The 21,434-nt window shown below is 37.7% G+C and overlaps 1 protein-coding gene across 4 annotated transcripts in view; it reads right to left on the bottom strand.

Moving 5' to 3' along the window:
* Positions 1–1,024: 1,024 nt before the first annotated feature.
* PALS2 (protein associated with LIN7 2, MAGUK p55 family member) overlaps positions 1,025–21,434 on the bottom strand; it is a 113,496-nt gene continuing 93,086 nt past the window's right edge. For all 4 annotated transcript variants that reach the window (XM_063098553.1, XM_063098555.1, XM_063098554.1 and 1 more), the window contains 3 exons: positions 8,977–9,179; positions 7,761–7,889; positions 1,025–1,293 (listed from right to left, as the gene is read on the bottom strand). In XM_063098553.1, coding sequence (XP_062954623.1) covers positions 1,117–1,293; positions 7,761–7,889; positions 8,977–9,179 — 509 coding nt within the window. In that variant the 3' untranslated portion in view covers positions 1,025–1,116. The remainder of the gene's footprint in view (positions 1,294–7,760; positions 7,890–8,976; positions 9,180–21,434) is intronic.

Here is a 21,434-nt window from a genome sequence, read left to right as displayed (position 1 = left end):
TGTATATATTATGTATGCATATATATAAAAAACAGCTGACAATTATTTCCAGATTTTGTAAATTGTTCAATGGATTTGGTTCTCAACACAACAAATACAACAAGTGCCCTAATGATCACATAACATTGCAAAAAGCACACTGACCATTCCCAAAAACCACTAAGTGCAAATTTAGAGGCATCTTTACATATCACAGAAATTTGCAGAGGCATGATACATTTGCTGACCATAGCCTAAAAAAGAACCTATCTAAAGTAGTGGCTTCATTTTTGTCAGTTAAGTTTTTACATGTGAAAATAAACTTTCTTCAAAAGTGTCATTTTGCTGTAAGGTTTTACATGATAAGGCACCCTCTCAGTCTGCATGACCTTGCTTCCAGCCCAGAGCTTACTGTGTACATGTTAAATTAGTTAGCATCAGCATGTCACTGCAACAAAGGAAAAGAACAACCTCCGAAGAGAGTGCAAGGTATTGCTCTTCAACTTTTCACTAAAGATAGACATGAAGGAAAAAAACATACGCTGTACAAATTAGAATGGATAGCCATATGGAGCACTGAACAGACTTTCGATGTCAGATTTAGATGGTACTAGACTAGCTGTAGCACTGACATTAAAATTCTGCTTCTATAAGAAATTTAATTAAGAAGGAAGGCCAATAACTATTTTCTTCTAATAAGAGTAACTGACCCTTCACTACTTAAATACTGAACTAAATGACAGCCTTACAAAACTATTTCAAGTATTCATTATCTATCACAGTGAAAATGTGAGACCAATGTTAGAGTAAATGATTTGAAAATTCCTTTCATGAAAAAGGCAAGGGCGCTAAATCAAAACATATACAAAATGCTTCAACGCATTTCTTTATGTGATATGAATAAAAAGATTATCCATAAAAAGTTAGAAAAATTAAGATAAGTTATATATTAGTACACCTCCCAACCACATTTTATATAAAAATTCAGAATAGTGTACTGGTATCTCAATCTACACAATAAAAATGCCTAGACTCAGCAGATATCTTCTATCTGTGCATGTATTTTCTCAGGAGAAGGTTTATTTCTTACAGTCACTTTTTAAAAGTTTTATTTTAATTGTTAACCTTACTGAATTATCAGTAAACCCAGCTGATTGGGACCCACTGTGGTTCCATTCTCAGTTTCTCAATGGCAGTTTGTAGTGTCTCAAAGGCTTTGTCTAGATTGTCATTTACGATGATCAAATCAAAATAGTGGTTGTATGCTCTCTGAATTCGTGCACTTTCGTCCACTGTTTTCTTCAAGTCAGAGTCCTGTTGAGAGTTTTAAAAGGAAATGTTTGCATTACAATGCATATTTACTTGCTCGAACTCCAACTAAAAGTGAACATAAGAAATAAGTAGGTTGGATATTTATTATAATTCTGATGTTAATCCTCAAAATTTAATCTATACATTGTTAAAAAAGAAATCACCAACTGTCCATATCCTAGTCTTTTCCATCTGCGCTCATGTCTGCATTTATGAGTATTCTGTATCTTCTTTTTCATTGATACTAGGGTAAGATTCCTAATAAAAGACTGCTGACAATAATCTTAGGATGAATCTAAGGTAATAAAAGTTATTACAGGTGACTGGTTTCTAGGTCAACTATATCATTCTTTTTGAAAGATTTTTATCTTCTGGCCTACGTAAATCATGGAACCCACTTTGCAGTGGCTGTTAGGCTCAAAGCCAAATCTGTCGCCTGTCTCCAAGAAAGTCAGAGAATCTTAGAAATGTATTTTGAAGATTTACTTTACATGCTGCCCATCCCCCACCAAGACACTCACTTCTATTTATTTATGTTTTTGTCCTAGTATTCTTTATATTTCATACGGTAATTTTAATCATTTTGGAATGATATGGGGAATTCTTAAGTAATAGATTCTGCATGAGCAAGTAAAGCTTTTCACAAAATTGCAAGTGCTTTGAAATTTCACTATAATTATACATATTCTACTAATATTTGTCAAGTTCCTATTAAAGTATCTACTATGTTTCAGAATTGGTGGCTATAACAATTAGTAAAAAAGAGATGGCTTCTACTCTTTTGTGGAGGAGACAGATAAAAGGCAAATAAACAAAAAATTACAAGTTATAATAAGTACTACAAAAGACACAAACCAGGGACAACAATTTTAAGAGATCTACTTTAGATACAGTGATCTGAAAGACACTGAGTAAATGACATTTAAGTTGAGAACTAAAGGAAAATAAGGAGATGGTCGTATGCATAGTGAGACAAAGAATATTCCAGGCAGAGGAAACAGCAATGCAAAATCCAGGAGGGAAATCACCCTGGTATATTTAAGATATTAAAAGAAGACCAATAATGAATTGGGGGTTGGGGGGAAACTAAGTCATGGAGGACACAGATGCATGGGAAAGACAGCTGTGGGTCTTGAGTGGGAAGGTGACATGACAGGAGTGGAAGCAGGAAGACTGATAGCAGTAATCAGAGAAAAGTTGTCGGGATTATGATGGTGGCAGAAAAGATGGAAATGGCACCAGACTGGAAATTTATTTTGGTGATAAAATCATGAGGATTAGCTGATGGGCTGGATGTAATAAGAGAATAAAACAAATGAAACAAGGCTAGCTGTTGGGTTTCCAGCTTGAGTAAATGATGGCTGTAGAAGATGCAGAGTTGAGGCATAGGGCTGGGGAAAACATGTACATGGTGAGTTTAAGATGTTTGTGAGGCATCCAAGTGGAGATGTAAAGCAGGTGATTGGTTATACAAGTTGGAGTGCTGACATCTAGGCTGCTATATATACACATCAGGATAACAACGGTATGAGTGTAAATGATTTTGGTGAAAATACCTAAGGGAAAGTGTAGAGAGAGAAGCGTGTTCACCACCAGCCCAAGGAACCCTAATACTTATATTTAATACTTTCACTGAGATTTCTAAATAAGTTTGAAACAACTGGAATATCTTTGATCACAGATGAGTAAATAGGCAACAGTTCAACTTGAAAGCAATTCTTACTTATTATAGTCATTTGCAATCGGATTTGTTTTAAAAAAAATCCTGTAACAATAATGGAGTATTCCATACAGATGGGAAAAGGACTAAAGAACCTCTCTCTATGGCTATACCGGTTAAGTGAAAAATGCAGGAAGATGATTGTATATAATAAGTTACATTTTACATAAGAAATGGGAGAGGGAGAATACACATACACACTTGCTTATATTAAAAAATAAAACTGTAAAAATAGCTATCAAAAGCAGCTGACCAAGGCAGTGGGAGGGAACAGAATGAAAAGGGCAGAGAAAAGCTAGAGCTGTTTTTAAGATTTACATGGAATTATTAAAATGTTGTATAGAATTATACAACAAAAGTAAATTCAGATGGAAAATAGAGCAATACCTAAAAATCAAAAGCAAAATGAAACATCTGTATTTCAAATAGGTGGCTTAACCACATAGAAAGGAATAATTTCAGTGACTTTAAAATAATTTAATATCTAGTGAGCTGTATCCTAACAACAATAAAACAAAAGCCTGAAACTTTAACTTTTCAATAATAATATTGCTAATATTGATATTGTTGCTTAGAAATTACATATATGTGCATGTGTGTACTTAGATTATTTTCATACATATGTAAAATAAGAAATTATGTTAATGTCATCAGGAACCAAAATTTTCAGCATAAGGGGAAAAAAGGCAAATAAAAAGTCAAAGAAGTAAAAATAAATTTGAATTGTAACTATCAAATGAACCTATTATATATGTTTTCCATCTGGCCACTGAAAATGCCTAGAAACAATGTCCAACTGAGTTGAATGTATACCCTTAGTGACTATGATATTTCTAAATACCATTTCTCACTAAAAAGAACCTGGGCTTTTGGATGGTTGATTCCAGGTCTGAGCCAGGAAGTGTATAAGAATAACCTGGAATAGCCTGTCATACCAGGAAGCGAAGAATCATCAAAGACTACTGGGGTTGTATTAAACAGACTCAGAGGTCAAGCTGAATAGGCTCCTACTAGCTGAAGCTAGAACAATTTAAACATCAGAAATAATAACTGACCTAAGTACATAGAGAGGAAGTACTGCAAGTGACTTTAAAACACAGAGATTTGACTGTGTTACTTAGTGGGATATAACCTAAGGATAAAAAGCACTGGCTGGGGGTTGGGAGCGAGCAGTGACCCGTTCGCAGTGATCCACCTTTGGAGGTGGTGTTGCTATATTTATTCTCAGACGGCTGAGTTTGCACTGTGGGATAAAGCAAATGAGTGATTACATGATATTCTAATTCTAACATTCCCAGTGTTTTTGTGAATTGGGATATTCAATATAAGAGAAAGAAAACAGAAAGGTAAGATAAAAAAAAGTTGAATAAAAACTCTGTAATCCTAAATTTGATTGGGAAATATCAGTATGAATTCATGATACATTTTCCTTCAAACATACAAACATGAAAGCATATATCCTAGCTCTCACTACATGAAAAGGTCTAGCTAGAAACAATGACTGACCCTGTGACAATGCGAACCCCTAGTATTACAGTTTTAAAATAGTATTTACACTCTAAAAGAAACCAGAGCATCTTGGAAAAAATGGCGCATTCCCGACCTAGAATAGGAAATGAACAAGATGAGCCTGAAACATTTGTTATACCAGATACCTGCAAGGAAGCTATTCAAGACTATGAGGCTCATGAAAAAAGGTCTCAAGAACCAACCAGAATATGCTCCTACTGGTGAAAGATGAGACAATTTGAGCATCAGTAAGAATAATAACTGCAATAGAGTAAAGCATATCAAATAAGTCTGAACCCATGTGCTTTTGAAACTGAAAAACAAAGAAAACAAACTTCATCTGGTCACCTGACACCTCTCTGGAGGCTCTTGGGAGCTATCTCATTATTCTATAAGCTGTTGAGAGACAGTATCAAGCATATATCCTCCCTTTCCAGTACAAACTGTACCTCAGAGTAATCAAATAGTTGATGAAGAAAAGTTCTTTTGAAGAATTCTGGTTTATAAATGCAGAAGGAATGACAAACTTAGAATAATACCACTTTGCCATCCCTAAAAAAGAAAAAAATTGATCCAGGCAAAGATCAAAAGATCAATAAAGCCTGCTAAAATCATTAGGTGAAAATTTACTGGGGAACTTTATAGATCAACATAAAGGTTAACAACATCCGAACCAACTGATTAATCTTATCACACAGAAAGACAGCCTCGTATATGCCTTACGAGGTAAAAAAAAAAACAAGTAACACTTATTATTCTTGCAAAAAGTAACAAATAAACAAAAAAACCTGAATCTGTACCTCATCAAGCCTCTAGACCTGCCTATCAGCTTACAGAAAATACAAGAGATAGAGAAAAATGATGCAATGAGGATAGAATTGGTAAAATCCAGACTATGGAACACTGTAGGATTAATGACCCACTTTTCCAAACAGCTAAATTATAATGTTAATAGAGAGGGGAGGGAGGGAGGCAGGCAGAATTCACAGATTAAAAGAGACTAAAGTGATGTCTGCTTCCAGCCAAGGTGGAATTTCAGGAACCAGACTAACTCTCCCACCTGACAACTAAAACACAGACAAAATGTATAAAACAACAGTTTTTAAGACACGGTAAATCAGACAACAAGAGAAAGAGACCCCAGAGAGACAGGAAATAAGTCCTATGATTACTCCAGTTTATTGGCAGCTGCCTTGGGTTGAATGTCCCCCAAAACTTAATCCCCACTGTGACTTTTGAGAGTGTGAATTCCTATTATGGCAATTGAAAGTGGGGCCTTTGAAGAGGCAATCAGACTGCAGGGCCATGACGTAGTGAATGGATTAATAACGGTAGTCATGGGCATGGTTCTGAGGGCTTTAAAAGAAGAAAGAGGAGAGTCTGTTTTTCTCTCTGCTCTCTTTGCTCCGCCATTTTCACAATGTGATACCCTGCCGTCACCACCAAAGAAAGCCTTCACCAGATATGTTCCCTGGACTTTGGACTTCCTAGCCTCTGAAACTATAAGCAATAAATTTCATTTTCTTTATAAATCACCCAGGTCCGTGCATTTTGTTATAAGCAGCAGAAATGGACTAACACTGTGGCTTAAATGAGCTTTCAGGATGCAGCCCCAGGAGGGAGAGTCCAAGAGGAGCCTACAGGACTCTGAGTTGAGGAAAGAGCTGAGTCCAGGGAGACCAAAGTGGCAAGAGGACACAGGACAGAATACGAGAAGGGAAGAGTGGCACAGAAAGAGAACATTGGAGATTTGCAGGTTTCCTTCCAGTATTCAGCTGAACACCAATCAGGGCACATGTACAACTACTTGAGAACCACCAGAAAGGTGGGCCAGCGATAGTACCTATTCCCACCAGTCAGAACACAAAACCTCATGAGTCTTGCCTCACTAGTGGGGACTACCTGGTCCTAGAATGAGTATTGCTCCAGTCTTACCTAACAAATTGTAAAAGCAAAACCTGAAATAAACAAACTGTTTCCAAATACCTGTAACTATATCCCAGAAGACAGCTCACAATGTTTGGCATCCAAAAAAATTACTGAGATTGCAAAGAAGAAGGAAAATATAACACATAATGAAGAGAAAAACCATTCAATCAAAACTGACGCAAATGTTAGAATCAGTAGACGATGAAATTAAACACTTATCCGATCTCACATATTCAGAAAGTTAAGTATAGACATGGAGCAACTTGAAAAAGAAGAACAAAGAGGACCAATACTACCTGATTTCAAGGTGTATTATCAGCTACAGTGGGGTAAAAGGTGCGAGTGGTGGAGGTTACAAAGGAGCACAGTGAACTGTGTGGAGGGGATGAACATGATCATTATTTGGTTGTGATGGTTTCATGAGTGCACACATACACCCAAACTAAAACAAACACTTTAGATATGCATGGTTTATTATATGTCAACTATACCTCAGTTAAGCCTGGAAAAAAAGAGATTTAGGAGACATCAAGTAAATGTTGATCTTGTTTGGTTCCTGATTTGAACAAATCAACTGAAAAATAATTATAACTCTTGGACAAAGTAAAATATAGATTGTACATTGATGATATTAGGATATTGCTTATTGATTTTTTGCATATTAATGATGTTATGATCATGTTAAAAAGGTCCTTATCTTTTAGAGATAAATAGTAAAGTATTAATGAATAATATGATACCAGAGATTTACTTCAAAATAATTCAAGGTGATGAAAGAAGTGGGGAAAGGTCTAATTGAAACAAGAATAGACATATATTACTGAAACTAGGTGATGGACATGTGGGATTCATTTTTTCCCTCTTTTGTATATACTTTAAAATTTCCATAATATGAAAAAGGAGAGAGGGAGAAAAAGAGAAAACATGAAACAGAAACTAAACATCAGAACACCTAACCAGGAATAAACCATATGATAAATATATTTGTAAATTGTTTTGGGGCCAGTTACTTTATTAGTAAAATGAGGGGGTTGGATTAATATGTATATTTTAATACTGGTCCATTTCATTTTATAAAGGAGAACGAAACTTTTGTTTTAAAATAAAGTGAACAATAATTTTTAAGTAACAGCTCAAGTAAAAACAATACTATTCCAAATCCTAACTACACCTGGTAATGAATTTTTATTCTGTATATTACCTTATGCAGTACATTTATTTCATACGTGTGATTAGATTTTCGTTTCTCAAAAGAAAAGAAAAAAAATCTTAAGAGGAAAATAAGACTGTTAGCTTGCAAAGAACTGCTCACCGTTAAAAGTTTGGTAGTGATTCCTGCATCCACTACAGCCTTGTGCATGGCACGTAAAGTCTCTAGTTCTGGAGCAGCAATAAATACCACATATGGCATGAACTCTGATGTCCTCAACACTTTCAGTGCCTGCATAGAAGAATAATTATAAATCAATTTATATAGTATTAGAACTTGAATTAAGTTACTCTTTAGTACAAATCAAAGTCTATCTACCTTCTTCCTAAGGATTAAGGACATAATTTAATACCTATTCCTTTTCTGTCTTTCTGATTCCATATAGTACTTTCCTAAAATACTTATTTTATTTTGTTCTGAACTTAGTCTCACTCCTCTTTGTTCCTCTTGAACAAAGGAAAGTATAAAACTTAATGATCCCCAAATCATCAAGAGTGATGTAAACTCTTTCTAGGTTAATTGTAGAATTTTGCTAATATTGAAAAAGTAGAAATAATCTTAGTGTTGATTAACTGGAGAGTGGTTAAATGAATGAATATACATCCATACTATGAAATACTATGCAGTAACTACAAAGAACAAAAAAAAGCTCCACAGTAACTGACATGAAAAGACCTTCAAGAAATATGGTTTAATAAAAGAGCTAGAGAATCTGTATAGAATTTTGCGATTTGTATAAAGAGAAACAAAAATAGAAAATCCATTACATATGTTTGTATTTAAAGTATACTAAAATGACTAGAAAGATTCATACCAAACTATTAATAATATTTACCTCTGAGTAGGGAAGCGAGGTTGGGTTGAGTGTAGATGGGTGGGAAGGAGGTAGGAGTGGGAGAAAGACATGGAATGAGAATAAAACAAATGGTGTGTGTGTGTCAGATGGGAGGGGGAGTGACTTCAATTTTTTATTCATTATACTGCAGCCTTGTTTGAGTTTTACATTTTATGCATTTCCTAACACATGCATTTATGTATTATGCAAGCAAGTAAATAAATACCAAACTTCCACTTCAGATTTAATCACATGGTTTCTATTGCTACCCAAGCCTCTGTTGGCTAATTAAATCAGAGTTATTTAACTAACTAGCTATGGATGCATAATAAAGATCTCTATCACCAAAAGGTAACAGAGGGAAAGAGCCACACTCACACGCTGACCAAAGAAACAAATGAACAAATAAACGACCCCCCCCCCAAAAAAAAACTGCATAGGAAATAAAACTTAAAGAACAGCTTTGAAATTCATGCAGCTTACTTGTGGGTTGACATCCAAAATGCAAGTTCGTCCAGTCTGGACAACTTCAAGAATAGAATCAATCTTGGTTCCATAGAGATTTCCTTCATATTCCCCATGTTCCAAATACTTTCCAGCTTTAATATCTGCTTCCATCTCAGATCGTGACACAAATTTATATGCCTGCCCATCTTTTTCATCTTCCCTTGGTTTTCGTGAAGTAACTAAATAAAATAATGTTGAGAATTTGTACAAAGAGATTTTAGGGTATAAAAAAATGAGAGTAAAATACACAGGGTAGCTTAACATTTTTCCACTTAGTACAGGAGTCATCAAATCACACCCTATGGCCTAATCTGACCTGCTTCCTATTTTTGTAAATTAAGTTTTCCCAGGCCAGAGCCCTGCTCATTTGCTTATGTATTGCGCATGGTTTCTTTCCCACTAAAATGGTGGACAGATGTGTCAGAGACTGTATGGCTTGTAAAGCCTCAACTACTTACTATGTGGCCCTTGAATAAAAAAGTTTGCTGACACTTGATTTAGAAGAATGTTTTAAGAGGTACTCCCCAACATAAAATTTGTATCCAAACATGTGCTTTTTAGTCATTTTGAAACTCAGAATATAATTACCTAGAGGCAGAGCCCTAAATCAAGTTGTTAATTAGGTGAGTCTTAATAAGTGTGAGGCATGATGCAAGTGAATATATTTTCCAACTGACCAGCACTCCCCTTCGCCTTAAGGAATCTATTATATCCTTTCTTTCCACTTTGACATTTCCTAATAGAGGGCCCCCAAAGTGAGCAAAGTCACCTGTTCTTAGTTGGTAACATCAATTTTCTGAAGTGTAGTTTTATCTATAAATTATCTATCCTTTATCTCACCTCAATGCCAAACCTTTTTATAGATTCTTGCTTACTGACATTACCATATATTAATTGTTCTATTTCACTCTCCAGTGGTAGAGCTCACTACCTCATTATTATTATGGTTTATTAACTTTCTCTACTTTGACCTGAAAAGTTCTTTCCGAGAGAATGAGAGTGAATAACCCAGGTCAAAATTTAGAAGCAGGAGATCCTTTTGTGGTATTTTACAGCTCTGAATACTTTCAGAGACATATAACTCCTTTGCAACTTGGTCTGTGCTAGGAATGGACTATTATCATCTTTCAAACTGTTGTAAAAGTGTACTCTCTGACAACGTTGTTAAATCTAGCTTGGAAGAAGAGTAGTAATTTTTGTGTGTTGTTTCAAGCTTATTAGCCTTATTCTGACTTGGCTGGATCAGATATAAAAAATACGTCGGACATTCTACTAACTCAATAGTACTTAAAAATGCAGACTATCTGACCAAATCATGAAGTACATGAAATTAAAATTAGAAAGCAATCCAAATAAAAAGTTGTCAGTGTTTTGACCATTTATAATAAGCATAAGACATCAAGAAAACTTTTATGAGAACAAAATGAACTTCAAACTCAAGCTTAAGAACAAGGGTCTAATTCATAAATGGGATCATTTTATATAACAAAACTCCCTTTTTTTCCGATTTACTGGCTCAACCTTGAGGGTAGTCATCCCAGACCACTGTGGAAAGCATTTAAAAGTAACTTTAAGAATCACCAGGATGCTATTATGGCTTTTTGTATTCAAAACTGTGTGATCTCTAAGGTTTCTCCAATTATTCAACAAAGGTGGTATGATAAAACTTCTAAGCCAATTTTAAACTTCTCAAATAAATACACACTAGGACTTGGCTCAATATCTGTGAACATAATTTTAGAAGAGAACGCTTTCTTGATGAAGCTCTATAGTGAAACCACATATGGGAATGTACTGCTTGAAATACATATGTATATGCAAACATATTGCCCCTATCTCCCAACATGTTAAAGGAATCTTAATTCTTGGAGAAATGTCCTTAAGTTTACAAGTGAATTTAACTACAATCCCATTCTCTACTGAACACTCAAAAAAAACAAAAAACAAACAAACAAAAAACCTATATTGCCACATATTTAAACCCCTTTCCATTCCTAGAACAGAGAAATTAGAAGTGTTGCTTGATTACAACGGATTCCTTAGGCTTAGATGTTGAGCAACTAAGTAATGTGATTTCTTAGAATCAAACTTTTGTGACTGATAAGCAAAATTATAAATTTTAGCAGCTCTTCAAACAATGAGAAAACAATTAACAAAGTAACGCTTCACTTATTAACCTATAGATGTCTGTTAAAGAGGAAACAGGATTCATAAGGTAGCTTATCCTCCTAGAACAGCAATAGTTTTCTAGTTTATATATTTTACAATATATAAAAATAATTAAATCAACTTAATAAAATGCTAGCATTTACCTCCTTTCCTATAACACTTCCCCACCCATACAACCTGACAACGTGTACCACAATATCATGTATCAGAAATCAGGCAAACTTGACACACTTAATCAGTGTTTCTTTTCTGTGTTGGTTCTAAGGCTTTAAAAAAAAGCTAAATGTTTTATAAATGTGAATTATTTAAAGAAAAGTAAAACACACCTAACATTATGTAAAGAGATGAGAAATAACTTGATGAATATACATAAATCTTTCTATATAAAAATTCAGATTTGAATCTTTACTCAAAACAAAGGTCTGTACAAATGTAAAATACTGCATCTTTCTTGAAATTAATTTGGCACTAGGAAATCAAGACATCAAAACATTTACATATATCCTTTGATCTAATAATTTTACATCTGAGATTTACGTATTCACACTTTATCATCACTTTATTTGTAACAAAAATTACCACCTTCCAACATCCATATTAAAGGACAACAGAAGTAATGGTTAAATAAAATATTGCACACTTATATTCTAGAATATTAAGAAGCTACTAAAATTAAAATTATTTCAGTTTTTTTTATTATGGCAGAATATACAAAGGTACTTCAAAAAGTTTGTAAAAAATAGAATTAAAAGATAATATAAATCCTTCCAGGAACTTTTTGAAGTAACCTTGTTTTATACCCCAAAAGTTACCATTTTAACCATTTTTAAGTGCACAATTCAGTGGCATTAAGTACATTCATACTGTTGTGCAACCATCAGCACTATCCATCCCATGAACTTTGTCATCCTCCCAATCTTAAACTCTGTACCCATTAAACAATCAACTCCGTTATGCCCTCCCCTAGCCCCTGGGAACCACTACTCCACTTTTTGTCTCTATGAATTTGACATATTTTAGGTACCTCATATAAATGGAATCATTCTAATACTAGTCCTTTTGTATCTGGCCTTTTCACTCAGCATGTTTTCAAGGTTCATTCATGATGTACCATGCATCATAAATTCATTCCTTTTTAAGACTGAATAATATTCCATTGTATATACACATCACATTTTGTTTATCCATTCATCATCAATGGATATTTGAGTTGTTTCTACCTTTTGACTACCGTAAATAACACTGCTATGAACACTAGTGTAAAATACCTGTTTGAATCCCAGCTTTCAATTCTTTCGTGTAAATATCTAGAAGCTCAATTGCTGGATCATATGGCAATTCTGTTTAATTTTTTAAGGAATCATTATACTGTTTGCCACAGCAGGTGCATCATTTTATATTCGCACCAAAAAATAATACACAAGGGTTCCATTATTTCCCCATCTTTGTCAACACTTGTTATTCTGCTTTTGATTTTTTCATGTAATAGCCATCCTAATGAGTGTAAAGTGGTAGATCACTGTAGTTTTGATTTGCATTTCCCTAATAATTAGTGATGTTGAGCATCTTTTCATGTGCTTACTGGCCACTTTTATATCTTTTTGGAGAAATGTCTATTCAGATCCTTTGCCCATTTTTGAATTGCATTGCTTTTTTGTTGTTGAATTGTAAGATTAATGTTTACACAGACATTTTAATGGCTTGTGGGAAAAAGCTCATGATGTTCGTTCATTCATTCACCAAATGTTTATAGGGTATATAATATGTGCCAGACCCTGTTCTAGGTGCTGAGTTTACAGAAGTGCAAAAGAAAGATAAGTTCTCTATTCTCGTGGCACATATTCCTTATGCAGATAGGTGAGTAATCCAGTAGCAAATAAGAGTTTAAGTGCTAAAACACAACCATTAGGTATTGGAGAGGCTAATTTAAGTTGAATGGTCAGTAGAGGCCTCTGAGAAGGTAAGACTTGAATAAAAAGTAAAATTCAAGCATGTGAAAATTGGGGAGGCAGAGTGTCCAGGAAGAGGAACAAACAAGAACAAAAAGGCATGAAAAGCTTAAGGAGTTTGAAGAAAAGAAAGACTAGTGAGGAAAAAAGTATACAAATTTTATATGAACAATATGATTATAATTCTGTACTTACAAATTCTGTAATTTGAAGTTATCTTAATTTTTTTAATACTTATAAACAGAATGTTGAATTGGACTTTAATTGCAGTCTCAGAATTTCACTCAAGTCCCAAGTAGATGCTAGAATGCCAAGGATCTACATACAGCCTTTTCTTTCAGAGTTTACCAAAAAGTGGCCAACCTGGTTCTGGGATCATCTATCTACTACTTGTATCTTATGTATATTCAAAAAGAAGTCATTGAGATAACGAGTCATTGGTTCATCGGGGAATGCTTTGTTTTCTTCTTCTCCTTACCCCTCTCCCCAGAAAATTCTGAAGGTCCATGATAACGTGTCATAGTAGTGGGGTGACTTGTATTACCACTGTTTGGCAAAGCAAGAATGAGTTTCCTGGGCGTATGTATGTATGTATATATCCAAAAGATATCCAGTTTGAAATTTTTTGCAGGTACTCTGCACAGAAGGACTGTGAGGTGTAGGGAACCAAGCAAAAAGAAAATGTGAAGCATGGGATAGAAGCTTGGGGTGAGGTCCCAAGGGGACTGCAGAAGATCATAATACACTTGCCAGAGAATTGCACAGTATGGAAGTTACCATGGAGTCTCCAAATAAGCTGCAAATAGGACTCACTGAAGAAACAGTATTTGGACAATCGTGACATAAAGAAATTCAACCGGCAAGATTTCACATGACAACACTTTATCTCTTTCCCTTTAATCCCCACTTCTTCCTGCCCTGCTCTTGAGGAACTAGAAGCAGCAGAGGAGGATGTGAAGGGAAAGTAATAAAACAAATGTATTATACCCTACTCTTCACAATGCAGGTCTTGCACTATGGATCAGGAATGAGCTCTGAGGAAGAGGGAAACTGAATTGGATGGAAGAATGACGTTTTGAATGGGACTAGCCCCCCCCTTTTTTATAAATACCTGAAAGTGAGTCTTATTTAAAAAAATGACACAGTTATTTTAACCAAAAGTGACTAGAAAGTTATAGAATTTTCCAGCGGCTGAAGGAGAACATGAAAGAAGATCTAAAAGAGCACATATGAAGTCAGTGTTTGGATAAAAATTGAGCTCTTTCCTATTTGTATACCAAAGAGCTCTGCCATTCAACAAACCAGTTAGCTACTAACTAGCAGAAATAACTTAGTCAAGGGACACTGGGAAATGAAGTTTGTTTATTTAAACAAGGTGAGAAGGAATTTTGATGGACTGATACCCTTTCCCCCAATTTTAGGGAAAGATTTAAAATTAACTAAAACCATTGAATGAAAGTTTGTTGAGGAGTTCGTGAGACTATTTACACTGTTTTGGAGTATCTATCAACAGATTACTTATTAATTATAAAAGGAAAGAAAGTTACTATTTACAGTGGAGAAATCTAGCAGATACCACACCTAAATCAATAACGAGTTAACATCATCACTAATGAGACAAATTGATAAGATATAGCTCTTGATGTAATGTTTGGAGAATGCTAAAACATGATTTAAGTCTTTCCAATAATGCATTACCTGAACCTAATCTTGAGGAAAGAATTAAGTGAATCCATATCAAGGCACATTAACTTATCAGTAATTACATTAAATGAGTGAAAGACTATTTAAATGACAGCAATTGGCAGAATGGATGAAAAAAATGATCCATGTATATACTGTCTACAAAAGACATTTTAGAATCAAAGACACAAATAGGTTGAAGGTAAAAAGGTGGAAAAATATACCATGCAAACAGAAACCCAAAGAGAGCTGTAGTGACTGTACTCATATCAGACAAAATAGACTTTAAGACAAAAAACGTTACTAGAGACAAAGAAGAAAATTTTATAATGATAAAAGGATCAATCCAAAATAAGTTAAAACAATTAAACATATATGTACCTAACAAAAGAGTCCCAAAATACATGAAGCAAAACCTGATAGAAATGAATGGTGAAATAGACAAGTCAACAATAATAGCTGGAGACTTCACACCCACCTTTCAATAATGGATAGAACAAATAGGCAGAATGTCAACAAGGAAACAGAAGACTCAAACTGTATTTTGAACCAATTAGACCTAACAGACATCTACAGAACACTCCACTCAACATAAGCAGAATACACATTCTCCCCAATTGTATACATGAAATATTCTTCAGGACAGACCATACCTGAGGCCATAAAACAACTCTCAATGAATTAAAATAAGCAAAATCATATAATGTTCTCTGAACACAATGGAATAAAATTATTAATCAATAACAGAAGAAATCTGGGAAATCCAAAACTATATGAAAATCAAACAATACACTTCTAAATAATAATTAGGTCAAATAAATCACAAGTAAAATTAGAAAATACTTTGATATGGAGGTGGTGCTGCTAGAGAGCAAACAGTTACTGACAGAGCTGACTAAGCTCTTCTAGAGTGCTGTTTGTCAGGCAGCACGTTCATCACCTTAAACAAGTATGATGGCCAAACTAAAACCAAAAGAAAGGTTCTGTGGAGGGCTTTGCATCCTCAGACAAGCGTCTTAAGAGCTACTAATGGGAAAAAGAAGATCAACACAGTGGTAAGCTCCAAAGAACTGAATAAGTATCAGATGGCTTATTCAAACCTATTGAGAGTTAACATGGGTGGGCTGAGGAAGAGGGATAGAAAGAAGAGTAAGCATCACAGTGAAGGGAACCAAATATCCTGTTCTCACCAACTAACCACTGAATTGCTATTTTTCCTTTGGTTTTTACTTCTGGCCACAAAGCTAGCTTTCTGGTTCCCCCCCAAGTAAACCATTTTCACTATGAAGGGAAGAAGGGTTACAACTGGGTAGTTGTGGTAAAAAGCCAGTTTATTTTGGATCTGGCTAATTGGTCTGTGTTGCATGGTTGTACATCCCTGGATTATAGTTTGAAAGTCTCTTTAGCCATCTGTGGGAGGGAGGGAGGGAGGGAGGGAATGAATGGATGAAGGAAGGAAGGAAGGAAGGTAGGAAGGAAGGAAATATTTTGAGGTAAGTGAAAACAAAAACATAGCATACCAAAAATTACAGGCAGTGCTTAGAGGGAAATTTATAGTTCTAAATGCCTATGTTAGAAAAAGAAGATATCTAAACTTCCACCTAAAAAAACTGGAAAAAGAGCAATCAAAACCCAAAACACAAGTAGAAATAAGTAAATTATAAAGATTATAGCAGAAATTAATCAAATAGAAAATGAAAAAATACATAGAAAGTCAACAAAAGCAGAAGTTGGTACCTTGGAAAATTCAACAAAATTGTTGAATGGGAAAGTGACATCATCAAGATGGCAGAACAGACAATTCCCAGCATCACTTCTTCCCACAAGTAACCAATTTACAACTATTAAAAAAAGAAGACTGCCAATCTGGAACTGCTGAGGCTGGGGGAAGAGGAGGAGAGACCTGCAGAGCTCATGAGGGCATGAGGTAACAACAGTGAGAGGGTGCAGGGAAGGTGCCTATTGTTCTGAGCCAGCCTGGTAGGAAGGTGGGGAATAGGAGGTGGGGACTAGATGGTAGGTAACACATGGATCAAAACCAGAAAAAGCTACAGCATCCTTCACTTATACCTGCTTGGAGTCTGCAGGGGAGACAAGGGTTTTGGAGTACACTATACTAGCCCACAGGCCATAAAGACCACTGGAGAAAAGAGCCACTCAGAGGCTGGTGAGTTATCGAGGGGGACGCATATGGCCTGCCCCACAGGAAGCAGGTGGAGTGCAGCATAAAGGCTGGCCCATCAGGGGTACACTAATCATCAAGAAAATGCAAATGAAAACCACAATGAGATATCATCTCAATCCAATTAGAATGGCTATTACCAACAAAATAAAAATTAACAAATGCTGGCAAAGATGTGGAGAAAAAGGAACTCTCCTACATTGCTGGTGGGAGTGTAAACTGGTACAACCACTGTGGAAAACAGTATGGAGGTCCCTCAGAACACTAAAAATAGATCTACCTTGTGACCCAGCTATCCCATTACGGGGTATATACCTAAAGGAAATGAAATCAATATATCAAAAAGACACCTATACTCTCATGTTCATTGTAGCACTATTCATAATAGCTAAAAGATGGAATCAACCTAAGTGTTCATCAATAGATGAATGGGTTAAAAAACTGTGGTATACACACACACACACACACACACACACACACACACACACACACACACACACACACACACAATGGAATACCAAACAGCTTTTTTTAAAAAAAATGACAACCTATCATTTGTAGTAACGTGGATGGAACTAAAAACCATGTTAAGTGAAGTAGTTCAGGCTCTAACTCTATTGCTGGGGAAAGGGGGGGGGGGTGCCTATTCAAGGAAGTAAAACTGAATTAACCAAAATTAAAACTATCTTTATATTGGGAGGATAGTCAGAAAGTCACTAGATAGGGCCTAAACTGGATAAAGCAGTAAATAGCAGAATAAAGACATTATTAAGAAATATGGAACTCTACCAAAAGAAATAGTAGAAAGAATGAAAAGCAACTGTTCCTGGTAAGTGAGCCAGAGGTGGGTTAGGAGCAGACAGGAGCTTATTTTTTTCCAATATATCTTTGAGAACTACTTGCTTAAAGTAGTATAAATAATACTGTGCACATAATAATTTGATAAAAATGAAAAATAAACTTTTTCTCTATTTCACAATTATAGCTTTAAAATACTTTGATCCAGTGAAGTTTTAATTCTGTTAACTACTTAACTAGCTGTTGACTACTTGACTAGGATTTGTGTGAATTTAGTGATTTACAATGCCTACAACAGAATCCAAAGCCTTACCCTGAAGGGATTTTAAGTAGCAGTTGGGGGCATCAATGGGCTTACTCCCCCAACTCCTAAGACTTTTTACAGTAAGATTACTCCCTGAGAATTAAACCTCAAAACATACTGGGCAAAACCAGAGAAACTCTAAAATTCATTTGAAAGAGACATAGCGGTGTTAGACTAAGATTTGACTCAAAACACCTTAAAAGGAGGGTTGGTCAGCAATAGAAGCACAGAAACAGGAATTATAAAGACAACATTAGCTTGTCTACTGCTTTGTTCAGGTACAAGAGGATATAAGTTCCCACAATTAAAGGCTCATGAATCTCCAAAACAAAAACAAACGTATACACTAATACACTGTGATACTAATTCATTACAGTAAGACAGTAATATCACCCAACTTCTTGATATAATTCCTTTCTCATTAAGCATACTTCTGTTATCATTACTTAGCTTTCCATCTAAATATGCAGTTAGGAAAAGAATGCAAAGACCACAAAATGAGTGTTTGGTTCATTTAATGGTTATACTTCTCATCAGTATTATTTTATTTTATACATCAGTGTTTGTGACCTTAATTAACACTGCCTCCTGTCGAAGATGAATCGTTCTTGATGTGCTATCAAAAATCACGTTTATGGGGGGGAGGGGGAGACAGGGAGAGGCTGATCAACAGATACAAAAATATAGCTAGAAAGGAGGAATAAGTTCTAGTGTTCTATACCACTGTAGGGTGACAATAATGTATTATGTAATTTTGAATAGCTAGAAAAGAAGATTCTGAATGTTCCCAACACAAAGAAATGACAAAGGTTTTTTTTTGTTTTTTTTAACTTTTATTGAATCAAAATTGATTATACATATTTTTGGGGTTCAACATTGAGATATGTTGATCAAATCAATATTACTAGCATATATATTGTTACAAATTGTAATTATTCTTTATGCCCCTTGTCCAATCCCACCCCATCCCCTCTTCCTCTCCCCCTCCCCCCTCTAATCACCCTAGATTTCTTCTCTCCCTCTGAAAGAATAATGATCACTCTGTTAATTTGCTGCCCAAATGATCTGTCCAATGCAGAGAGGCGTGATCAGGTCCCCCAATACTATCAAAGAGCAGATGTCTCTTCCGTCACTATGAAATGGGCTCTGTGGAGACAGACATCCTCCTCCTTTCTTTATCTCTGCTGGTGACTCTCCTTGTGTCAACTCACTCCAGTGGCTGGTGGACTATCTGTGTGGTGGTTGTGGCATCTAGCTGCCTTCATGACAGCCATGGTTATTGTGGTGGCTGTGGTGGGCCACCCACATGGAGATGTTTTTGGCCTGCTCCGTAGTGCTGGCAGTATGCCTAGTTGTGGAGAGTGTCTGATCCCTGATTCCATGCCCTGGGTCCCTGAGTGGGTCCCAAGGTGCTGGCACAGTGTGCCTGGTTGTGGGAGGGGGATCCAGTCCCCAGCTCCTTACCCTGGGTCCCTAGGCACACCCTGAGGTGCTGGCGCAGTATGCCTGGTTGTGTGAGGGGGTTTCAGTCCCCTTCTCCATGCCTCGGGTCCACAGCAGGCTCCAAGGCACTGGTGTGGTATACCTGGTGGTAGGAGGGGTATCCAGTCCCCTTCTCCATGCCCTGGGTCCCAGGGCAGGCCCTGAGGTGCTGGCACGGTGTGCCTGGTTGTGGGAGTGGGGTCAGGTCCCCTTCTCCATACCCTGGGTTCCAGCATGGGACCTGAGGTGCTGGCATGGTGTGCCTGGTTGTGGGAGGGGGGGTCCAGTCCTCGGCTCCATTCTCCACGTTGCTGGGCAGGACCTGAGGTGCTGGTGAGGTGTGCCTGTTTGTGGGAGGGAGGTTCGGTCCCCTTCTCCATGCTTCGGGTCCTTGGGCAGGCCCTGAGGAGCTGGCACAGTGTGCCTGGTTGTTGGAGGTGTTCTGGTCCCTAGCTCCTTACCCCAGCCTCCTAGGCTGGTCCTGAGGAGCTGGCACAGTGTGCCTGGCTGTGGGAGGGGGGTCTGGTCCTCTTCTCCATGTCCCAGGTCCCAGAGCAGGCCTGAGGCATTGGCGTGGGGTGCCTGGTTGTGGGAGGGGGGGTCTGGTCCCCTTCTACATTCCCTGGGTCCTTGGTTGGGACCTGAGGCACTGGCGAGTTGTGCCTGGGTGTAGGAGGGAGGTTTGGTGCCCTTCTCCATGCCTCAGGCCCCCGGATGGGCCCTGATGTGCTGTCCTGGCATGCCTCATTGTGGGAGAGTGGATCCAGTCCCAACTCCTTATCCTGAGTACCTGGGCAGGCCCCGAGGCATTGGCATGGTAAGCCTGGTTGTGGGTGGGGGGTCCGGTCCCCTTTTCCATGGCTTGGGTCCCTGGGTGGGCCCTGAGGTGCTGGTGCTGTGTGTCTGGTTGTGGGAGGGGGTTCCAGTCCCCTTCTCCATGCCTTGGTCCCCGGGGTGGGCCCGAGGTGCTGGCGTGGTGTGCCTGGTTGTGGGAAGGGGGTCCAGTCCCTGGCTGCTAGCCCTGGGTCCCTGGCGGGCCCCTAGGCATTGGTGGTGTGCCTGTATGTGGGAGTGGTGTCTGGTCCTTGACTCTAATCCTCAGGTTCCTGGATAGAGCCCCAAGGTGCCGGTGGTATAAATGGTTTTGGGCAGGGGCCTGCCCCTGGCTCCATGCCTCATGTCCCCTGGTGGGCTCCAAGGCATTCGTGGTGTGCCTGGGCCAGAACTAAGTTTTTGTCCTTTGCTTACTTCTAAGACAGGGGAACCAGTACTTGAGCTGCATGGTTGAGGTAAATTGCTGCTTTGTTGCTGTTTCCCTAGGGAAGGCTTTTTGTGCAGCTCAGGATTTAACGGTTGACCTTAAAGGTACTTCTGGCTCTCCAGAGACTTGGTGCACCTGGGTTGTATAGAAACTCTGATCTGGGCCTGAGTTTTTTCATCAAACTGCCCCCCATGTAATTCTGCATTCCCGACCAGTCTCCTCTGAGTGGTCCTGCACTGACTGGGGGGCAGATTGGCTGTCCTTGCTGTGTCCCAGTGTTCTCCTGATGGGCCTGTTTCCCCCACCACCCATACTCCGAACACTTCCCATGGGATGGGCCCTGTGCTGGTCCCTTGTGATGACTCACCAGCCTCTGGGTGGCTCCCCTTTTTCAGCTGTTCTGGCTCCTCACCCCTGCGTGGGTCCAGGGGAACCCCTGATAGTAGTCTTGCTGTCCTGGGGGCCATGAAAGTCCTCTTCTCCCCTTCTGCCTCCAAGCAAGTCCATCTAAAGGACATAGCTGCGGCTTCTGCCGGCTCCTGCTCCATGTGCTCCAGCAGTAAAGTGTCTGCAGCCCAAAACACTGAGAGCAGTTTTTTCTTTCAC

The sequence above is a fragment of the Cynocephalus volans genome, chromosome 6 (assembly GCF_027409185.1).
Source record: "Cynocephalus volans isolate mCynVol1 chromosome 6, mCynVol1.pri, whole genome shotgun sequence".
NCBI classification, from domain to species: Eukaryota; Metazoa; Chordata; class Mammalia; order Dermoptera; family Cynocephalidae; genus Cynocephalus; species Cynocephalus volans.
This window is presented reverse-complemented; position numbering and strand designations above follow the sequence as displayed.